At 33.1% G+C, this 22,638-nt stretch overlaps 1 protein-coding gene across 4 annotated transcripts in view; it reads left to right on the plus strand.

Annotated features, from left to right (window-relative positions):
* The window catches only part of LOC127731862 (uncharacterized), an 897,808-nt gene extending 892,099 nt beyond the window's left edge, over positions 1-5,709 (plus strand). For all 4 annotated transcript variants that reach the window (XM_052240725.1, XM_052240723.1, XM_052240724.1 and 1 more), the window contains one exon: positions 3,217-5,709. In XM_052240725.1, the coding sequence (XP_052096685.1) occupies positions 3,217-3,440 (224 nt within the window). In that variant the 3' untranslated portion in view covers positions 3,441-5,709. The remainder of the gene's footprint in view (positions 1-3,216) is intronic.
* The last annotated feature ends 16,929 nt before the right edge of the window (positions 5,710-22,638 follow it).

The following is a 22,638-nucleotide window of genomic DNA, read 5'->3' on the forward strand; positions in this document are numbered from 1 at the left end:
TCACTAAGTTAAGCGTGATATGGAATATCATGACAACAGTAGTAGTGCAGGGTAAATGAATTAATCAAATTTATCTGACACAGTCTTTTGTCTGTTAATATGATGTGTTTTCCCTCAAACTACCCTTCGAATCAGGCTCAATGTAGCATTTTTATTGTTGTTGATGGAAAGTTGGGTAGAATGCTTACAGAATTGGGCTTAAAAAGGTAGGTATTTTGTGATTTCAACTACTAGTCTATAGATTTCGCCAAATATCCAAAAATGGATACAGTTATCATCTTATGGAAATAAATACTTCATGAGTCAACCAATGGTTTGGTTAATCGGATTTTTTGTAGATCTTATATGGCTGGAACTTTTTGGTGTTAACAGTTGGTCTACCTATATATAATTTTATCGAGATAAATTACAAACTTATAAAAGTTGTTGTTTAATGTCAATTACGCCTACTGAAACGTATCTACAATAGTTTTTGGAATAATTGACAAAAGCACAAAAAAAAATCAGAAAGCTTTATCGTTAAGAACAATACAACTAAATGGGTCATCCATTTGTTTTTGGTCATATCGGCATTATTGTACATTTTGTATGGCTGATCATCTTTGCTGTTAAGAATTTTTACCTATATACCTATTTATGGGATACTGGCGAAAAAACATGATTTTTTTTTCTCCCCTACGACGAAAGTCGTAGGATGCGATACATAAGGATAACTATCCGGCTGCGGCGATGGCGTAAATTATTTGTATAAAACTTTATATTCAAAAGGTAGAAGACATGGGTTTTTAATACCTTGTATGTATATGCCTTATGTTAGTAGTTACGAATTTTACATTTGTCAGATGTCCATTGTCTTTGACTTCATTTTCATGGTTCAACGACTACTTGAAAACAAAATATAGCTTTTTCTTTGTCCTTTGAAATACTCACTTATAATGAGTAATAGGACATTTATATTTCGTATATAGGATCCTTGCAAGATCTGCAGGTCCTTCAGACAGGGTTCACCTGACCTCATTTCATGGATCAACAGTGATCAAGATTAAGTTTCGTGGTCAAATTCCCTATCTCAGATACTGTAACCATAGGTTAACTGTATTTGGTGTATGGGATGATTGTAAGGGGCAAATGCCCGACTCGCAGTTTCCAACTGACCTTAACCTCATTTTCATGGTTCATTGGCCAGTGTTTAGTTTTTGTTTGGTTAGTTTCCCATATACTATAAGCAATAGAGCAACTTTATTTGGTGGATAGAAAGATTATAAGATGAACATGTCTGTCTGGCAGTATTCATCTGACCTTGACCTGATTTTAATGGTTTATTGGTCAATGTTGAGTTTTTGTTATTTTATTTGTTTCTCGAATACTATATGCAGTAAAGCAGGCGAAACAATTCAGCGTGTGCACACTTGTTTTTATGATCCCGCCGTTGCGGAGGAGGCATTAGGTTATTCCCCTGTCCGTCCAACCGTACGTCCCAAAGTTGTTTCCCGTTCTCTAATTTTAGTTTGCCTCAACCAAATGCCTTTAAACTTATACACAATGCTTATAACCACAAAACACAGATCAATTGTGAATTTTGATGGCGTCACCTAAACTATTATAGAATTATGGCCATTTACAAATAGGAAAACTTTAGTTTGCCTCAACCATATGTTATGAAACTTGTACACAATGCTTATTAGCACAAAATGCAGACCAAGTTTGAATTTTGGTGCTGTCACTTTTACTGTTCTAGAGTTATGCTCCTTTACAAATGAACGTATAGCGGAATTATTCGTTTCCGTTTGCCTCAACCAAATATTATGAAACTAGCACACACTACTTATTACCACAAAACTCAGATCAAATACAAATTTGGGTAGCGTCACTTATACTGTTCTTTAGTAATGACCCTTTATAACTTTATATGATATATGCAAGCTGGGGTATCATCTGTGTCCAATGGACACATTCCCCATTTTTTTTTAATCGTCATTTAATGCTTATCGCATCTTAGGGAGTAATCCAATGTTTTTGTTCATTCGGTATTATAGATTTTGTATTGCTGATCATTTTATTATTTTTGCTGTTTACAGTTTCAACATGTACAACCTATCTATAATATTTTAAGATATAATCGGCAAGAACTCGAAAAGTAATCAAAAATCGTCATTTGAGGCCAATATCTCTTTGAAGAGTCATTCATTAGTTCCTGTTATTTTGTTGTTTTTTTTCATATTTGTAGATCTTGTATTTATCAATGTTTATGATAATTTTAATTAGTAAAAAATAGTCATTTGTTGCATTTTGGACGTATCTTCATGTATCAATCAAACTTGAAATAAAGTCTGCCTCATATCTTGACTTACACCTAGAAATCAACAATGTGGGTCAGTTATGAACAGAAATTTACAAATGAAGATATTTGTGTGCTTTCAATTTCTATGTAGCAACATTCCAGCAGCTTCTGCATATGCAATATATATCTCCCAATTAATGCAATATTTCAGAGCTTGTGTTTCATATCTTAATTTACTTCATAGAGGGTTTTTACTCACAAGGAAGCAATTAAAGCAAATGATCTAAATGGTGAAAGTTTTACTGGAAGCTATCACAAGTAAGGTGATGGTAAAATAATATTTATCCTACATATAACCACGACTATGTTCTATTTGTTATAACAACAACGTTGTGCTCTTTTCCCCGATTCTGAAATCAACAAATAAGACGTATTACCAAATGTGTATTTACCAAGAGCAACATGACGGGAGCCACTATTTGAGAAAAATCTGCTTACCATTTCGGAGCACCAGAGAGCATCCCATGTTTTGGTCTGGTTCGCGTTGCTAAATTTTTAGTTTGTTTTATGTAGTGTTTTGTGGACTTCTCTGTCTTTTCGCCGTCATTCGCTATTTTGTCAAGGCGTTGTCAGCTTATTTCGAATTCGGCGGTTTGAATATCTAGTATCTTTCGCATAATTTTAGGGAAAGTTATTTGTATAGGAGTCGTTCAATGGTGGTGCTCTTTTTTGCATTGATGTAGATTTTGTAATGCTGACTAATAAACTCATCATAGATACCAGGATTGAAATTTTATATGTACGCCAGACGAGCGTTTCGTCTACAAAAGACTCATCAGTGACGCTCGAATCAAAAAATATTAAAAAGGCCATATAATATTTGTCTTGTTCAATTGTCATCAATTAAGTTAATTTCACAACTTTTTTCATTACAGGCTATGCATCAATTCGACATCCAACATATGGGTCATATTTGATTAGCGCATTCTTGTATGTTGCTAACAAAAAGTACAAAAAGCATGATGTAGAGAGAATTTTACAACAAGCGAGACGAGAAGTAACTGACAATCCGAGATATAAACCAAAATCTAAGGAGCTTATAGGGACACGTCAAATGATAATAGTAGAGTCCACATCTAGAAAGAGGTTTTTTTTGTAATCTCAATAACTGTAAATTGTAAAGAAAATGTTAAATTATATATTACCCGTACCTCCTATATATAACTATACTATGTTTTTTCTGATTAAGGATTTATAATTTAAAGATCAAATAACAATCCAAAATATACAGACGGATTTTAAAAACGCAACGCTAGATTATTCTGTTTTATTCCCATTTTCAAATTGGCAATTTTTGTAAAATAAATAAATAAACATAAATCTTATTCATTTCCTAATTGTCTGAATAAAAAAGTTTGCAGTCCAAAAGATAAACTGATGACGTCAATGTTAAAGTTCAAATCATGTGGTATGCACTGAAACCCTGCTTTTCCCCATTCCAATGGATGTGTCATCGTCAAGGGGATGACTGCCTGCAACCAACGCTTTAATGATTGTCAGAAAGGTCAACCAATTCTGTTAGGCATGTTTTGAGTTCTGTTTTGTACCTTCTGATTTTGCCTCTTTCCACTGCATTTCAGTGTGTTTTAACAATTTAGTGGTTTAAACTTTAGTGCTTCAAATATATTTCTGCATTCGATTCTTTGGCATTTCAGTATATGGGAAACATTTTTGGCATAAATCTGTCTGCCATGGCATCCGTCGACTTGATTAGCAGTTGCGGCCGTTAACATGTCTCGTAAAATACGTTGCATTATTACATGTTATTGACGTTGTGTTGTAACTACATAATGATCTGGTCATGGATGGTCATCAACAAATCCCGTCTGCCTGTACCGTTGTTGTAAGGACAGTAAAAAGAGTTTCTGACGTGAAATTGTCACGTATTCATGTCTGCAATATTCTTATGGCCTGATTCAGATTTTCATTGCTTAGTCTCGGCAATATGAAGGTGCAACATTGTTTTAAGAATTCAAGTGGTATGGATTGAAAGAATTGTTTCACGAAAAGATTATCCTTAAAAAAATCATTTATGGGTTGCAAATTTTTGCTTTAAGGAATTCGTGCGACTTCAACAATCCGGTATGTTCAATAACCTCAGGTAAGTCACGTATTGAATATTTCTAACCATAAATAAGTATGGTGAGCATGAATGTAATACTATGAGGATCAATCATGATTTGGTAAAAAAAAATTCACCAAAATGTGTGTTGCGTTTCTAAAGTCTGTCAGTATATCTGACTATGGTAAAGAAAAATATGTTCATATCACTCCAGCAAAACTACTGATTCGCAGCTTTAGAATGTCTGTGTTTAAATACTTCTTCTTTTTTTCAATTTGATATTATTCGATATCGACGAAACAATATAAAGTTGAATAGTTTAGATATTATTCAGTCCTTATTTATTATATGACGCACTGTTATAGGGGAATATCTAAACATAAAAGTATAATATCAAACTCAGTGCACATTAAATGTTTTAGTCTTATTAGGAAACCAGACTCAGTATTTCTCAAGTAATGAGGTTGATACACAAACATATAGTAACAAACATAACTCAAATACGAGTTTAAGTTGTGAGACACTCCGTCTGTCTTTCGTCCCCTCCGTTCCTCCGTCACAAGTTTGGTTTGATGATAATTAAAGTACCAATTGACCAAATAATTGGAAATTTTAAAAGAAGGTCAAGGACCCTAAATAAATGTCAACTTTTATTTTTATGATTTTGTCACTTACCGTTTAAACTTTATCATTTTAATAACTTTACTATTTGAATTTTCTTCTTTTTCCATATTATAATGATAATAGAGGCTTGATTGAATCTTTTGAAATTTTACCACAATGTCAACGATCATAAAATATAGGACAAATTCGATTTTGATGTTTTGTTTTATTATTTAGCATTCAAGATTATTGACCCAAGGTTACCTTCAAATTTTATGGGTTTTTTTAATTCCCGATTATAATTAAACCACCTGACCAAATCTTTTGAAATTTTAACACAATGTCATGGATCATACAATAGAGGTCAAATTCGATTTTGACGATTTTGAAATTTACCATTGTTCCCTTAGTTATCTTATAAATTTTAATATTATTTTTCGTTTGCAGATGATTATGAAAGTATTGTTTGACAAATTCATTTTGCATACTAACACAATGTTTTAAAATATAAAATACTGATCACATTCAAATTTAATTTTGATTTTGGCATTAACTGTTAAAGAGTTTTCTATCAACAAGGTTATCCGTGATCAATATATCACCTAATTCTAGTTTGTATAGAAACTGTATATGTGTGTACCAATATTTCATATTTTATATGTATTAAAAGTGTTCATATTTGATCACCAAAATGAATGTGTTACAATTCTTGTCGTGCCTGCGACCAGAATATGAAACATAAATATAGGGATGCTAATCCGGCAAAGGCGTTAAGTATTTTATAATGCTCTATATTTCAAAAGGTATAATATCTGGATGCTTTATTACTTGTATACTGGTGCCTTATGTTACGAAATTTCCGTCTGATATATGTCCATTGTCTAGACCTCCCTTTTATCGTCCAGGACTTCTTAAAACAAATTATATTTGATATATATTATTTCGAGATTTAACTTGTCGGTTAAACAGGGTTTCACTTGACTTTCATGGATCAGTTATGAAGGTAAAAGTTCGTACCTCATACATTATAAGCAATATTTCAACTAAATTTGGTGTTTTGAATAAATGTAAGGTGCAATCTCCGTTTTGAAGGTTTCATCAGACCTTGGCCTCATTTTCATGGTACATTTCTCGAGGTTAAGTTTTTCAGAACCTATATGCAGTATATCAACTTATGGATGGAATAGTTTAACAAATTAATAACTTTCTTATTCTATCCTGGATTTGTACCAAACTTGGACAGAAGCTTGTTTATGATCAAAAACAATTATCTAGAAGGAAATTTTGTAAAAAATTATTTCCTGTTTTTCCGCATATTACTTATAAATGGACTAAGTTTCTTTCCACTTAACATTGCATACAGTCTGCAGTTAAAGTTTTTAAAACATTTATTACATTCATAAACCATCATGGATTTTTACCAAACTTGGACAAAAGCTTGTTACAATCAAACGATAGTATCTAGAGGAAAATATTTAATAGTTGAAAACATAAACAACAGCAAAAGTAGGCGAGACACTGGGTTCCGCGGAACCCTTATGAATTTTCATTGTTCATTATTCAATGTTGAGTTTTCGTGGTAGGTCTGTTTATGCAATACTATAAGCAAAACAGTTTAACCTGGGATAAACTCTGATAATTGGTGGCCAAAACTATATGTTTACCATGATGGAGCTCTATGTACATCATAAGACTTCCTGTGGTTTGATTAATACACAAGGTTTTAGTAGCAATCAAATCACCAGTCAAGGGTAAATCGAACTGCTTATATCATTTTAGTGATACAATTGAATAGCTTACAGGTAATGTGTCCCAGTGTTTTGACCGAATTTTGTGCATTTCAAAATTACCGTTATTTCAACAAGAAAATGAGTATGGGAAATTAATTTGTATCACATTGTAAAATTAAGAATTATTTAATAATTATTCCATACACTGAATAAAAATTAACTTCATTGTTTCTGATACACGAAAATCAGTTTCTAACCTAATTCAATTTTATTGAAAAAACTATTTCAATCAGGCGACTTATTAACGCGTCGAATAGAATTTTTTTTTTCTACAACAATAAATCACTAGAGCGTAAAATCAACAATGTCCTACTTTTCAAGGTCGTTTTGATGAAAAAATGAAGTATACCAGTTCAACAAGAATCAAGGTAAGATTTTTTTAAGAAAATACCAACTGTAAAACATAGTGTTCAAATGCAAACAACAATTAAGTCTAAATATATATTCAGTAGTTAGCTAAAAGCAAAAGTTTAAGTCCGTGTGGAATTTAAAGTCTTATGTACATAAAAAAACAAAAACCACAAATTCTAATATGGATGCGATACTTTTAAGATATGATAGCAGTATTTGTTTAATGTCACTATTAGTAACATTGTATGTTAATAAGCAGTTTTAAGGTCACCGCTAAACGTAAAAATGTTTTTGGTAGCATTTTTTCAATATCTAATCGGTCTTTGAAGCAAAACCAATCAAATATAGGTTTCATCAATATCGTCGTTATTAAATAGCCAACTATCACCATTATTGTTCACATATGTTACATCTATTAAATTTCTTTATGAAACAATACATATCCGATATTCTCCCTACACGAATGAAAGCTTTTTTGATTAATTTTTAATTAACAAGTCATAGAAGTGAAAGGTGTGGTCGGCTCCACAACAGAAGAGGAAGAGAATGAACCCAAACGTATAAATAAAAAACCCACCAAAGAATACAAATGCAAGCAGTGTGAGTTTACCACAAGATGGCCGAGTAGCATCTCTAGGCATAATATATCTCACACTATGGACCTTTTCCAATGTGATGCATGCCCTTCAAAATTCCAGGGCGAATCTCTGTTCAGCTGGTTATGTTCATAGAGATATCGAATATACTATTTTCATACAACCGACTTTTGACTCCGGCTTATATAATTTTTGACGGGTAACCTTTTCTGTGGTAGGACATCCTGATAGCAAGTCAAGTGAGAGCAAGGTTAAGTCAAGCTTTTAATCTGTACAATTTTTGGGGAAAATTAACTGCTTTACATTTTCTTTACACGACAAAATCATCAAAAATTACATCGATTTTATATTTGATTTTATTTTGGTTGCTCTTACTTGACCGAGTACCAGGATGTCCTACCACGGAAAAGGTACCCTGTCGAAAAATTATATAATCCGGAGTCAAATGTCGGTAATATGAAAATAGTATATTGCCAACGGGAAAAAATCTTTGATATCTAATAAGAACTGTTTGTCCTTGTCAACAAGTTTGTCAATTTTAATAATAAATACATCTTCTGTTTGACAACATTGTTCATTCGTGGTATCTGAAGTTTATAGTCTGATGCTGCTCAATTGGATTTTCATAACTTGTTTTAAGTTTTTTATTAGAATGACATGGTATCTTCCCAGTTCGAGACAACCGTAATTGCAAATTTTTCTTTGTTTGAAATAATTTTTTTTCAATTTGAATATTCATTTCCAGGTGTAATTGGGAACCGTATTGAATTAAATTGTTTGTCTGAATTTTTTTTTTTTTTTTATATATATTTATTTCTTTGTCTTTTAGGATATTAGCAGCACAAGCTATGATAGAATCAAATAGGTCGGTAAAATATTTACCGTAGCCACCACTACAGAAGTCTTAAAGTCTGAAAAGACCAATTTTTGTCTCAGTTTGCATGAACAATTACTCGACATTCTCAAAAAGTATGACTTATGTCTTAATTTTTCTTGACAATTTCCAATTTATATTAAATTTGTATGAAATTTACTCGACATATTCTCGACATAATGAATATGGTCTTAAAATGTCTTGACAATTTCTCCACATTTGAATACTGTCTTGAAATTTCTCGACAGATTCTCGACATTTTTTCTTGACATATTCTGAACATTTTTAATTGTGTCTTAATAGTTATCAATGGTACCAGGCTTATAATTTGATACGCCAGACGCTCGTTTCGTCTAAATAAGACTCATCAGTGACGCTCAGATCAAAATAGTTAGAAAGCCAAACAAGTATAAAGTTGAAGAGTATTCTGAGCTTTACAAATCATGACCAATATCATTGAATATACATGATATATCTTTGCTTTATTTCTCTTTATAGAATATACTGTTATTTCAAGTTACACTTATTACAATAAAAACAAAAATTAGGCATGTAAATACTTTTATATTTAAAAATATGGGTATGAAAATATTAACAAATACAAATGTGAGTATGTTGATATAAACCAATTTAAATGTGGATTTGAAAATTTATTCGACAAATGTTGATTTATAAATATTATAAATATTATAATTACAAAATGATGAAATAATTCATACTGTAGACATATTTCATTTTTCATGCATAATATTCAACGTTACCATGGTAAATAAACAATTATTGTACCAAAATTTTGTTTTTTAATTGACAATGCATTATGGTATTCTAATTATTCTAAGTTTATTTTAGCGGTAATAGAAATGAGTATAAACAGCATAAGAAAGTGTTTAAACTGTCAGGAATGTATTGCTACACAATTTAGGCGAAATTTGTACTGTTGAGATAGTGTCGGGACATCTTTAAGACCGTTAAGAATGTGTCGAGATATATTCAGACATCTTTAAGACTGTTAAGAATGTGTCGAGACATATTAAGACATCTTTAAGAATGTCAATAATGTGTCAAGACTTATCGAGACAAGTTCAAGACATTCAAGAATTGGTCGAGACTAATCAAGACACTTATCAGATTGTTAAGTAAGTGTCGAGAAATTTTTAGACAATGTTGATACTGTCAAGACATATGTCAAGAAAAATCAAATACTTATTTAAGACAAATTCAGACTTTGTCAAGAATTTTGACAAAAATTTCAGACAACGAGAGAATGTCAAGTAAAAATTCATGCAAATTCTGACAAAAAATGGTCTTTTCAGACTTTTGGACCTTTGTAGTGCACATTTAAATTCCGCCATGGCATCATCATTGAAAATAGAATTACTCGGTATAGCCATTTAATCAAAAATAATAGACTTAGCAGGTTGTTAACACTGTCAACTATCGATAGGGTAAAACAACATTTTTTCGACATGATTAATACATTTAAGCGTTAATCTTGTTACAGGTACAACATTTTAGTGAGAATTTGCCTATAACATTCAACCTGTCATGAACTATGATTGTGGATTATGTTTCCGGTTTTCTTGACTTACATTGTGACTTGTTATCGTATTTATTTTATATGAGAAAACTATCGCAGTTATATTAGAAAAATATTTCGTTCATAATTTTTTCATATTAAAAATACATCGCTGTTATATTAGAAAAATATCGCATTTAGATTATAAAATATAGCGGCATCATTGAATTATAGGTGATTTTGGTTTGGAAAACAATTGAATTCATCAAAATTGCATTTCACTAATTTTGCTGCATGATATTAATTGAATGTATACATCTTCAAATGATAAATCGTGCATTTATGTTTCATTTAATCAGCATATCGATGTTCTCGTGTTAATACAACTTGCTTGTTATTATATTACACCATTCATGAAAGTTATACAGGCAGACGTTTGTCGTTTTAAATGTTACCCTGTCTTAAGAACAATAGTTATTACTTACCGAGAAATCGTCCTTTCTTCATACAAATGTAAACATTCGTCCGAGAAATCTTCCTTTCTTCATACAAATGTAAACATTCGTCCGAGAAATCTTCCTTTCTTCATACAAATGTAAACATTCGTCTGAAACTTCCCACAATGCAACTCGTTCATATTAGACAATATCGCTATTTCATATAAGAAACATTTATCGATTCGCTTCTTCCATAGACTGTGTAACCACAATCATCTGTTGTAAACAGATTTTTACTGCATTATATATTTTTATGACCTCTATTCATAAAACACAGGAATATAATCCGCAAACTTTATCATTATATAACTGTTAGATCAAAATCACAGGTCGTATATATAAAATTTGTAGTTTGCGGAATCGATAAAGAAGACAAATCAAGATAACATACAAAACTGAAGAAAAACGAATGAAACCGAAACCACGTGTGCGTCGACAGGGTAAATATTTCCTGCTATGCAAGGATACCCGCCATATGAATCCACACTCCGTCAAAATGTATCAATCGGGAATGGAACACTGATTAGACGATTGTTTTGGGTATCTAAAAGTCCAGGGCTGCGAAAATATGTCGCTTTTGAGTTGACACACAGATGTATTTTATCGGTCAAACAATTCGTGACCATAAAATTTACTGACGTAGTGTTGATTTCAATCGGTCTTCCTCATTACTCTTATCAAGCATTTTGTGTATAAGGAGCATAACCCTGCTAAAGAGCTTCGTAGGCCAGTAACATTCACGAGCGTAACGTTTCCATTGTGATAAATAAACGCCATACGATGGAGCAAAGAGTATTTTACTGCTAAGAAATGGGTAGTGGACAATTAAAAAGTTGAAATTCTCGCGTTTGTCATGCATTTAATTTGAAGTTGTCCATCTGTGTCAATTTATATGAAAAGATCAAGATATGAAGCAGATTTTCTACCTTCGGTAGTGTCCTTAATCTCAAGTTCACTTTGCTATATGAGACGCAAGCATTCACTGAATTGTTTCAAAATGGAAGAACGAAAAGAAAAAAAATGTTATTAAAAGAGGGGCGAAAGATACCAGTGGGGCATTCAAATTCATATGTCGAAAATAAACAGACAACGCCATGGTTAAAAAAGAAAAGGACAAACAGACAAACAACAGTACACAAAACATAACATAGAAGCTTACAAATACATAACTCCTATGTAATGTGTGTAATTTCTTAGTAAAACATCAATGATGACAATGTAACTGGGCTTTAAGTGTATCATTTGAAGGACAGATTATAATAAGAACTTGACATAGCTTTTAATATATAATTTGAAGTAACATTGCTGATCACAGTCTGGCATATAGCTTTAATAAATAACATTGATGGCCACAATATGCCAAATGCTTTTAACAGGATCTGCTAACACTTTCTGTCATACCTGAAATCACCCCCAGTGATTTGTGGCGTTCGTATTGCTCAGCTTTAATTTTCTATGAAGTGTTTTGTGACTTTGTGTTTCTTTCAATTTTTCTACACATAGGAACTTTCTATTTTTTAGCAAAATTTTCGAAGGATGGTACCAATTTTTACTTTAAACTAAGATATTTGGATTTACTGAAAATATGCAAACCTATTGAGGTTTTGGACCTTCCATTTTAGAGTTGTTGAAATTTGTTTTCCAATTTTTACATTTAATTTTTCCCTGCACTGTAAATACCACTATTACCAGTCATACACTAGCCGTCAAGCATACACTAAAAAGTCATTAGTGCTAACACTGCCAATTTTTCACTACATACACACCAGCCAGCAGTCAAATATAAAAGAGGGGCGAACGATACCAGAGGGAAATTCAAACTCATAAATCGAACATAAACTGACAACGCCATGGCTAAAAAGAAAAATACAAACTGACAAACAATTGTACACAAAACACAATATAGATAACTAAAGATTGAACAATACGAACCCCACCAAAAACTGTGGGTGATCTCAGTTGCACCGGAACGGTAAGCAGATCCTGCTCCACATGTGGCACCCGTCGTGTTGCTCATGTTAGTACAAACCCGGTAATAAGTCTTGTTCGGTAGGTCATATTCGTGAAACGGGAACGGGGTTTTAGTTACGACATAGGGAACATATCCGCTATCATCTGTGAAACGGATATTCCATAACGGTCAACCAACTCGTGATGGCGTCCGTAAAATTTACATAGGGACGATTTCAACTTCACCAATTGGAACTCTTAGTTTAATAGGCATTCATACACAACAGAAATAACAACAACCCTGACTCATTCGTATAACACAAATAATATGTTAGTGCTGTGACATCTTTGGGAAAACTCATATATATGACAACGCCAATTGCAAATTTTCTGCATTGGAACTTAGTTTTTAAACGAATGTTTAGATTTAGTGATGAGTGTCAGAGAATGCGGATAACAGGCTGCATTCTGTTTGTGAATGAAAATAAAGATTCGTCTGTAATTCGGGTTAAGACTCCATATGATCTTGCAGCTGCAGGAGAAGATAGACCTTATAAAGATGTGATAGAATGCTTACACAATTTACGATAATTAGTTATAACTTGATACGCCAGACGCACGTTTAGTCTACATAAGACTCATCAGTGACGCTCAGATCAAAATAGTTATAAAGCCAAACAAGTACAAAGTTGAAGAGCATTGTGAAACCAAAATTCCAAAAAGTTATAAAGCCAAACAAGTACAAAGTTGAAGAGCATTGTGAAACCAAAATTCCAAAAAGTTATGCCAAATACGGCTAAGGTAATCTATGCCTGGGATAAGAAAAGCCTTAGTTTTTCGAAAAATTCATACTTTTGCAAACAGGAAATTTATCAACATGACCATATAATTGATATTAAGGTCAACACCGAAGTGCTGACTACTGGGCTGGTGATACCCTCGGGGACGAAACGTCCACCTGCAGTGGCATCGACACAGTGGTGTAAATAGTTATCAAAGGTACGGGGCTTATAATTTGATACGCCAGACGCGCGTTTCGTCTACATAAGACTCATAAGTGACGCTCAAATCAAAATAGTTATAAAGCCAAACAAGTACAAAGTTGAAGAGCATTGTGAACCCAAAATTCCAAAAAGTTGTGCCAAATTCGGCTTAGGTAATCTATGCCTTGGATAAGAAAATCCTTAGTATTTCGAAAAATTCATACTTTTGCAAGCAGGAAATTTATTAAAATGACCATATAATTGATATTCATGTGAACACCGAAGTGCTGACTACTAGGCTGATGATACCCTCGGGGAAGAAACAACCACCAGGAGTGGCATCGACCCAGTGGTGTAAATAGTTATGAAAGGTACCAGGCTTATAATTTAATACGCCAGATGCGCGTTTCGTCTACATAAGACTCATCAGTGACGCTCAGATCAAAATAGTTAAAAATCCAAAAAAGTACAAAGTTGAAGAGCATTGAGGACTCAAAATTCCAAAAAGTTGTGCCAAATACTAAAACCTGACAACGCAATGGCAAAAAAAAAAAAGACCAACAGACAGAACACAATATAGAAAACTAAAGACTGAGCAACGTGAACCCCATCAAAAACAAGGGTGATCTCAGGTGCACCGGAAGGGAAATCAGAACCTGCTTCACATGTTGCACATTATAATTACCTTCCGGTTGAGTAATTTTTGCCAAAGTTATTGCTCTTGGAAAGGGAAAATCGCTTGAAAATTTCAGTTTTCCACATCTTACTCTGTGTAATTTCTATGAAGTAATTTTTCATAAGTAACAACTTTTTGTGGTAACTATCCTGAACTTATCTATCTGATCGAAATTGAAATTAAGGAAGCCACAATACAATTGTCAGCCTATTATCTTGACTTGCATCTAGCAATTTCATGATGAATGTTGTTTGAGAACTAAACTTTACGATATAAGAGACGATTTCAATTTTTCCAATCGTTAACTTTCTGTGTAGGTGCAGCATCATTCCAGGGATTTTACCTCCAAGTTGATATGGTATTCCAGGGCTTGTTTTTTCTATCATGATTTTCTTGATAGAGGGTTACTACTTACAACAAATTAATCGCATTTTAACAGACATGAGAGACACGATGTTGTCAAATGTTAAACAGAAACTGTTTACTCCACCTAAACGGGTTCCTGGAGGGATTCGTGCTGGTCAGTCTTGAGTTTTCTATGTAATGTGTTATTATAGTTGCTGTCCTTATGTTTGTCCATGGTGTTATCTATTATTATTGAATTAATTGTTTTCCCCTAGTTATATAGACTTACATCTAGAAATTGACAATGAGGGTCGGTTGAAAACAAAACTTTAAGACAAAAGAGATGATTTCAGATTCCCAATTGTGAACTTTCCATTCTATGTAGCAACATTCCAGCAGCGCCTGCATACGGAGTATATATCTCCCAATTGATCAATATTCCCGAGCTTGTATTTCCTATCATGATTTCCTTGATAGAGGGTTGCAGCTTACAAGGAAGCTATTAAACCAAGAGTTCCAAATGGTGAAGTTGAAATCATCCTTTCGTAAAATTTACGGACGCCATCACGAGTTGGTTGACCGTTATTAAACATTAGTTTCACAGATGATATCTGATATGTTCCTTATGTCGTAACGATCTCTCTCCCTTGTCACGATATAACCTACCGAATTAGACTTATTACCGTGTTTGTACTAACATAAGCATCACGACGGGTGCCACATGTGGAGCAGGATCTGCTTACCCTTCCGAAGCACCTGAGATCACCCACAGTTTTTGGTGGAGTTCGTGTTGCTAAGTCTTTATTTTTCTATGTTGTGTTTTGTGTACTATTGTTTGTCTGTTTGTCTTTTTCTTTTTTAGCCATGGCGTTGTCAGTTTATTTTCAATTTATGAGTTTGAATGTCCCTCTGGTATCTTTCGCCCCTCCTCTCTCATTATTAGCAATCATTAGGTAAACTGATAAAGGCAACTTATGAAATCATAATATAGCAGTAATTTTCCAATCATCGATGCTGTCAATCACATGTTGTTGAAGATTTTGAAAATACTTATATGGACAGATGTAAGGACGCTCTCATGATTCGGTTGATTGTTATGGAATATCTGTGTCAAAGATTACCACATATATTTTCCAATTGTCATAACCACAATCACGTCATTTCTTCATCGATTTAGACAGCACAGAAAAAGATTGATTACTAAGAAAGTACTTCCAATGAGCAACATATTAAGAAGAATGTGCTTACCCATTCACTGATATTACCCCTGTTTCTGGTTTGTTTCTTGTTGCTCAGTCTTTAGTTTTCCACATGTATGTAGTGTTTTGGGGGTTTGTTTGTTTTTCGTCGTTTTTCGTTTTTTGCCATGACATTGTCAGTTTCTATTCGACTCCTGAGTTTTGAACGTCCACTTTGTATCGTCTGTCTCTTGTCATACAAATAAGGAGATATAGTATAATTGCCAATGAGACAACCATCCATTAAAGACCAAATGAAGTGAAGGACAGCAACCTTAGGTCACCGTACAACCTACAATTAAGTTTTTGCTCACTGAATGTGTAGATTTTTATGCAACATATTTTTTTTTTTCACGCGTAAGATACTTCCTCTAAAATAAGTAACTAATGTTTACTTCAAACGTACATAATTGGCAAAATCTATTAAGGGTGAACACGAATGGAATTTATATTTACTTTAAAAAATAACAGTGTTCATCATTCCTGAAAAGTATTGATTCTTACAGTTGTATAGTTTGAACTGAACTGACTTTGAATGAAATTAATACTAACAATGATTACTCTGTCTGCCCTTTCCTGGATCTTTATATCTATATTTTTAACGGAAAGATTGATACTAAAATTTGCAACAATATACAATTATGGCCCTTAGGAAAGGTGAATATCTAAAATTGTCAACCCTTAAAAGGTTTTAAGGGTTGACAATTTTGGATATTCACCGCTATAAGGGCCACAAGTGTTTCATTATACCGAACAAACAGTGTTTGCAATATTTGTTTTAGTTTTATTTTTCAAATTGTCTTTTATTTAATAAACTCCAAGTTAAAGGTTGCACTTTGTAAGTACAGCTGTTTCTCAAACCACGCCTCTTTTGGGGAGATATAGAATATTCATAGATAATTAATTTTGTTTACATACTGGTTCCTAGTTCTGATGTGTAGGTAGCATCTCATAGAGACATAACTTGGGAATGCTACCAGTAATTATACATGTGAATATTGTTTATATTGAAATCTGTGGTAACCATACAGTCGAGGTAGGGGTAGTTAAGAAATTTAGTGTTAGTTTAAACTCTTAGAAGTTCAGGGCATATAAACGTTGAAAATATGCCGCACAGCCCTATATTTTGACCTTTGAAAAAAATAGTAGTGCATGTGAACTTTCCATTCTAGGATATGATTTTTTCAAAACTTCATAGTAAAAGTGGTACAGTTTTAGCCGTAAAGGGAGTTCCTATGGGAAAATGCATTGTCAATATTTACAGAAATGCAACCTATATTGGGTGAAATAAGAGAACATACAGAATTTAACCAAATTTGGTTAATCTCACTGATTTTAATGAAATTAACTCAAATATGAAGTTTTATAAATATTTTATGAAGATTGATAAAATCCTGGGCCTTAAATATGATGACTCAGCATAAATTCACAGTTTACAGTATGCATAGTTTACTTAAAGGCCTGAATGCAAAATAAATTCATAATATATGCATATTTGTAAGTTGAATTGTTGATATTTACTCTTCGCAAGTCATTGAAACTCATAGATCCTTCCTGAATATTATTAGTGGGGTGTTTGTGTCCTGTCGATAACCCAAAAGTAAGCCGTAACACCTACATCTGCTTTTTTGTCACCGCTGCATAAAAATACAAGCTAGAAATATAAAAATATCTCAAAAAAACTTACAATAGTGTGTTCTATCCTGAATATGTACTAAATATTCCATATAGCTAGAAACAGCAGAACAATTTAGGAAATTTGAGGCCCTAGGGGGAAAAACAGAGAAAATTGCCTACCCCCTGGGTCATTAAACAAATAATTTAACTTGTAAATACTATGATTTTATGATTTTAAAGGTCTTTATATAGAAACCAATAATTGTGCTTGGAAGTTATGCAAAAATCAGATGTTAGAAGTCATCTCTATAACATTATAAGTGAATTTATACATCAGACTGGTACCTGCATACATACAACTATTGCAAATATGGCTTTGTTTTAACACTACTAGTTCATATATTAGCTAAATTGTGTCAGATATATGGTTACAGATGATACTGTTGTGACAAGAATTCCAAACTGACCATTTGAGGCAAAAAATGTGAACTTTTATTGACAAATAGGCATATAGTAAGATGTGGACTGGATACAGGGGCAGGATTGGATAATTTATATAATCTTGAATGTTGGAATGATTGACTGCTAAACATTACATTTACAGTATTCTAAAATGCTTTCAATATGTTATCAGAACAGTTTTAAACCGGTTCTTGGCATTTTATCTCCGAAAACATGCAAATAGGGTAAGCTGGCAATAATTAAAGTCATGTTTTCAAATTCTCTAAAAAATTGAAACAGCGGAGGGGGTATAAAAAAAACTCAGAGTATATGCAGTGATTTCCTTAATGCTATAATTCTGATAAGTGAGTATTTATGTGAGAAAAAGTGTTTTTTGAGAGTTTTCTATTTAAATAAATGTTTGTATAGGTTGCACTTTGTAAATACAGCTGTTTCTCAAACCATGCCTCTTTTGGGGAGATAAAGAATATTCATAGATAATTAATTTTGTTTACATACTGGTTCCTAGTTCTGATCTGTAGGTTGCATCTCATAGAGACATAACTTGGGAATGTTACCAATAAATATACATGTGAATATTGTTTATATTGAAATATGTGGTAACCATACAGTCGAGGTAGGGGTAGTTAAGAAATTTAGTGTTAGTTTAAACTCTTAGAAGTTCAGGGCATATAAACGTTGAAAATATGCCGCACAGCCCTATATTTTGACCTTTGAAAAAATAGTAGTGCATATGAACTTTCCATTCTAGGATATTATTTTTTCAAAACTTCATAGTAAAAGTGATACAGATTTAGCCGTAAAGGGAGGTCCTATGGGAAAATGCATTGTCAATATTTACAGAAATGCAACTTAAAGAGAGTATTTTATGAAATCAGAATTTATTATTGAAATAGCTGGAATTCAAAATTATACGAATTCGACCAGACTGTCCAAGACTGGAGAAACTATGATAATTTGTCACTTCGAAATCAAATTCACATTGAATGTTACATTGCAATTGGTAATCATGGGTGTAAATGGTAAGTTCTCTAGTGGTTTGGGCACATTATCCATCAAGTTATTTGTTGGTAGTTTGCACGAGTTAGACATACTGACAGGTTGTTCTTCATGATCTGCGTGAACATCAACTAAGACACTGACAGACTGAGTATTTGGTTCTAAATTTTCAATCGGTGGCATTGGTTCCATAATTTGGTAAATTTGTTCTCGGGACAGATTTATTTCTCTGTCAACTTAGATTTGTTCCTGTAAGAGGGTACATTCAACAATATATTCAGTGTTAAAAACAGATGCGCATAGCGCACGGCTCATTTCAAATTTCCTTTTAGTTGTTACCTTTCCTGTCTAATTTTTTACAGAAGTGTCAGATCTGTGTCTGACACTCATAATGTCACGATCAAAAAATTTGTTTACATTTAGAACAGTAATGCTTGTTGCTTTTATGAAGCGATTTGTAAATTCACGATATAGACCAGCTTGTCTGGAGATAACTTTCATGAAGTTTGCCAACGTGTTTTTTTCCTGAAACCTGGTTCATGTACTATATTTCACTAGAGTCGTCATATGAATTCAGTGGACATTGCCATAAGTCATCTCTTTTCGGATTTAGCTTGGACAAATACTTTTTGAAAGTTGACACAGGACACAGAGGGTGACCTAAAAAGAAAATTAAAATAGAGGTAAACAAATCTGTCAGTTTCTCATATTATATACATTCACTGCTAACATTGGCATAAATTGTTACTTGGATGGAGAGTTGTCTCATTGGCACTCATACCACATCTTCCTATATCTATGTACATACAAATCAAGTGATAATTTAAGCGTTTCGGTTTGTTTTGTTTATTTGGTATTTAACATTTTTTATTGTGATCAATGTCTTTTTATGCAGGTTTAACGAATTTTTACCCTGATTTTTCATCAACTTGAAAATGATACAGTAACCGAATTCAAGCCATGTTTGTCTAAATATCCTAGTTCACAATCGAATCAATTTTGCTTTTTTTGTGTCATTTTGAAGTTGCAGAACTTTTCTCTATATGGTTGGTAAGTTATTCCTTACCTGGTACTGCATACATGCGACCTTCAGTAATACAAATATCTGAATTCTCCCGATGGTTCTTGTCCAGCTCATCACGGGCCTTGAAAACATACTCTCGTCCATTGGCATCTGTTTGTATGGCAAATGTGCTTTTATTTGTTTCTCGTAGGTTTTCTCTTCCTCGCCGACATAGGAGAAACATTATTTCAAACTATACTTTGTGTAGGCGGCCTGCAGGGGTATCAATTTTCATGGCAACACTTCCATACAATTTTTGCAAGTCTTGTTGATTCAACGATGGGATGTGGTCAATGCTCCCAAATCCTTCCCGTTTCAATTGCACAGAAACGGCTTTAAGTATATCATTTTTCCTTTTGAATCTGATGTCTTTTATAATGTCAACATCCATTTCCTCAAGGAAATGTCTGGCTTGTCCGAATCTTAATCCCTCCAGAGCCGAAAGTTTATAATGTGTACCATTTTTTTCCTTGCGTCAGCGTAAAATTTGATTAAAACGTCGTTTAGTGATTCTGGTGTATCAAATTCCAAGATATGTCTTTCTGTTGATAACATACATTGCATCAGACATGTCAAAGCTGCTTTGGTCGCTTTTTTGTATTGTTAGCGTCTTTGTCACAAAGAAGTCTTTGTATATCGTCCTCTGTCGAGTTCCCAGACCGCTGGCTTGTCATTTGTTTACAGGCGTTGATGACGTCATTTTCTACGCGAAATAACTAGTGCAGAAACCAAGAGGCTCAGAAAGTTATTCGCCGTTGAATAATAGCCTAGGGTTATTCACCGATGGTTGTTAATTTTTAGGGTTATTCATCGCTGGTTGTAAATTTTTAAGGGTACGTTATTCGTGCTGCCTTGAATTAAAATGGAAATTGACTTAATTATTCCATATCACGGGATAGTGTATCACCCAATAGAATTGTTTATAATATATGTAAGGTATAATAATAGAGATGATTTTTCATTTCCTATTGTTAATTATCAATTTTTAGATAGTGACGTTCCCTTGTTCGATTCGCTCGTGTATGTAACAACGTATTTGATTTTAACGAACGAAATCTCTGTATTACTGAAAAATTATTACACCAGGGTTCTCGATATCACAAACTTGTCAAAACATTTACTAAATTTTATAATCGGTTCAAGGACATCATTCTTAAATATAAATCAACGTGCAGACATCTTATACGTTCAGGTATTTCACATCCCACCTGTTATGGTAATATTCTATACAAAGCACAAGAAAGTCGTCATTCCCCTTTAAAAAAGCTAACCAAACCTTCAAACAGACTTATTCAGAAGGGAAACGCTTACGATACTGTTCTCAGGTCGTTAAAGATTGCATTTTTTTGGATTAATATTGATTCACTCATAGGGTCTTTGCATCGGAAATAAACATTTATACTAAAACCAGTTGTTGGCATGAAACGGGTAATGTTCTTCTCGTACATTTTATGATGTTATGATACTAAACCCATAACGGGAGGGATTGTGCTTGATTTTCATATGATAAAGACATAATCATTCAATCAATCTAATTGAGGTCTGGAAATTGTATGTCAGTAACTGCTAGTACATGTAGTCATTTGTTAATTTATGTTGATTTTTGTCATTTTGCTTAGTTTCCTTTGTTAACTATTGTAACATCGGTCTCAGACTTCTTTAAACTGAATTTTACTGTACTGTAATTTAACCTCTTATTACTGTGTGTTTTTGTACTTTCCTTGAATCATTGGTTCATTCAAAGAAACGTACATCATCATCATCATCATCATCATCACGCCTCTTTTGGGGAGATATATTATATTCATAGATATTTTGTTTCGTTTACTTACTGGTTCCCAGATATGATCTCTATGTAACATTTCATAGAGACATAACTTGGGAATGTTACCAGTAGACATACACATAGTTGCGACTAATTTTAAATTCGGAGGAAGACATAAAGTGAAGGGAGGGGTAGTATAGAATTTAAGTATAAGTTTAAACTCCTAGAAGTTCGGGGCATATAAATGTTGAAAATATGTCGCACAGCCCTATGTTTTGACCTTTGAAAAAAATAGAAGTGCATATGTAGGATATAATTTTTCACGAAAAAGGAGTTTTTAGCCGTAAAGGGAGTTCCTATGGGAAATTTGCTTTGTCTATATTTACAGAAATGCAACCTTTAATGTTTTACCAGATCCTTCTTCAGATATATTTAGAGAGATAATAGCGTATGCTATACCGATATGTGTGGAAAATGGGATAAAATTAAAAGCAATATACTTATCTTACATTATGAGGACGGCTGTGTAAAAATGCCACATATAGAATCTCTTATAGAATCACTTGAGCTGTTGCACGAATGGTTTATATCAACAATGTTTAAGATGCGTTCGAAAATCAGTGCTGATCGATTATTTTTACTTCACACAGTTATATCCTTTTGAAATGAAAAAAAAATCACAATTGCATTGTGAGCACTCTCACACCTACATTTTTGTCCGATTTTTTTTACAGGAGTTATGCCCTTTGGAAATAAAAATTAAGTGTAAAAAAGCATTGCTTGCAATATCATGTCTACATTTCTTGTAAAATATAAGGCCGAAACACGAACAGATATGCCAGTGACTAAAAGTACATGCAGCAGGAGAATTTGATTTCAGCTTTAAAATGCGACCAAGCTCATAATTTTA

This window comes from Mytilus californianus, unplaced genomic scaffold, assembly GCF_021869535.1.
Source record: "Mytilus californianus isolate M0D057914Y unplaced genomic scaffold, xbMytCali1.0.p SCAF_21, whole genome shotgun sequence".
Taxonomy (NCBI): domain Eukaryota; kingdom Metazoa; phylum Mollusca; class Bivalvia; order Mytilida; family Mytilidae; genus Mytilus; species Mytilus californianus.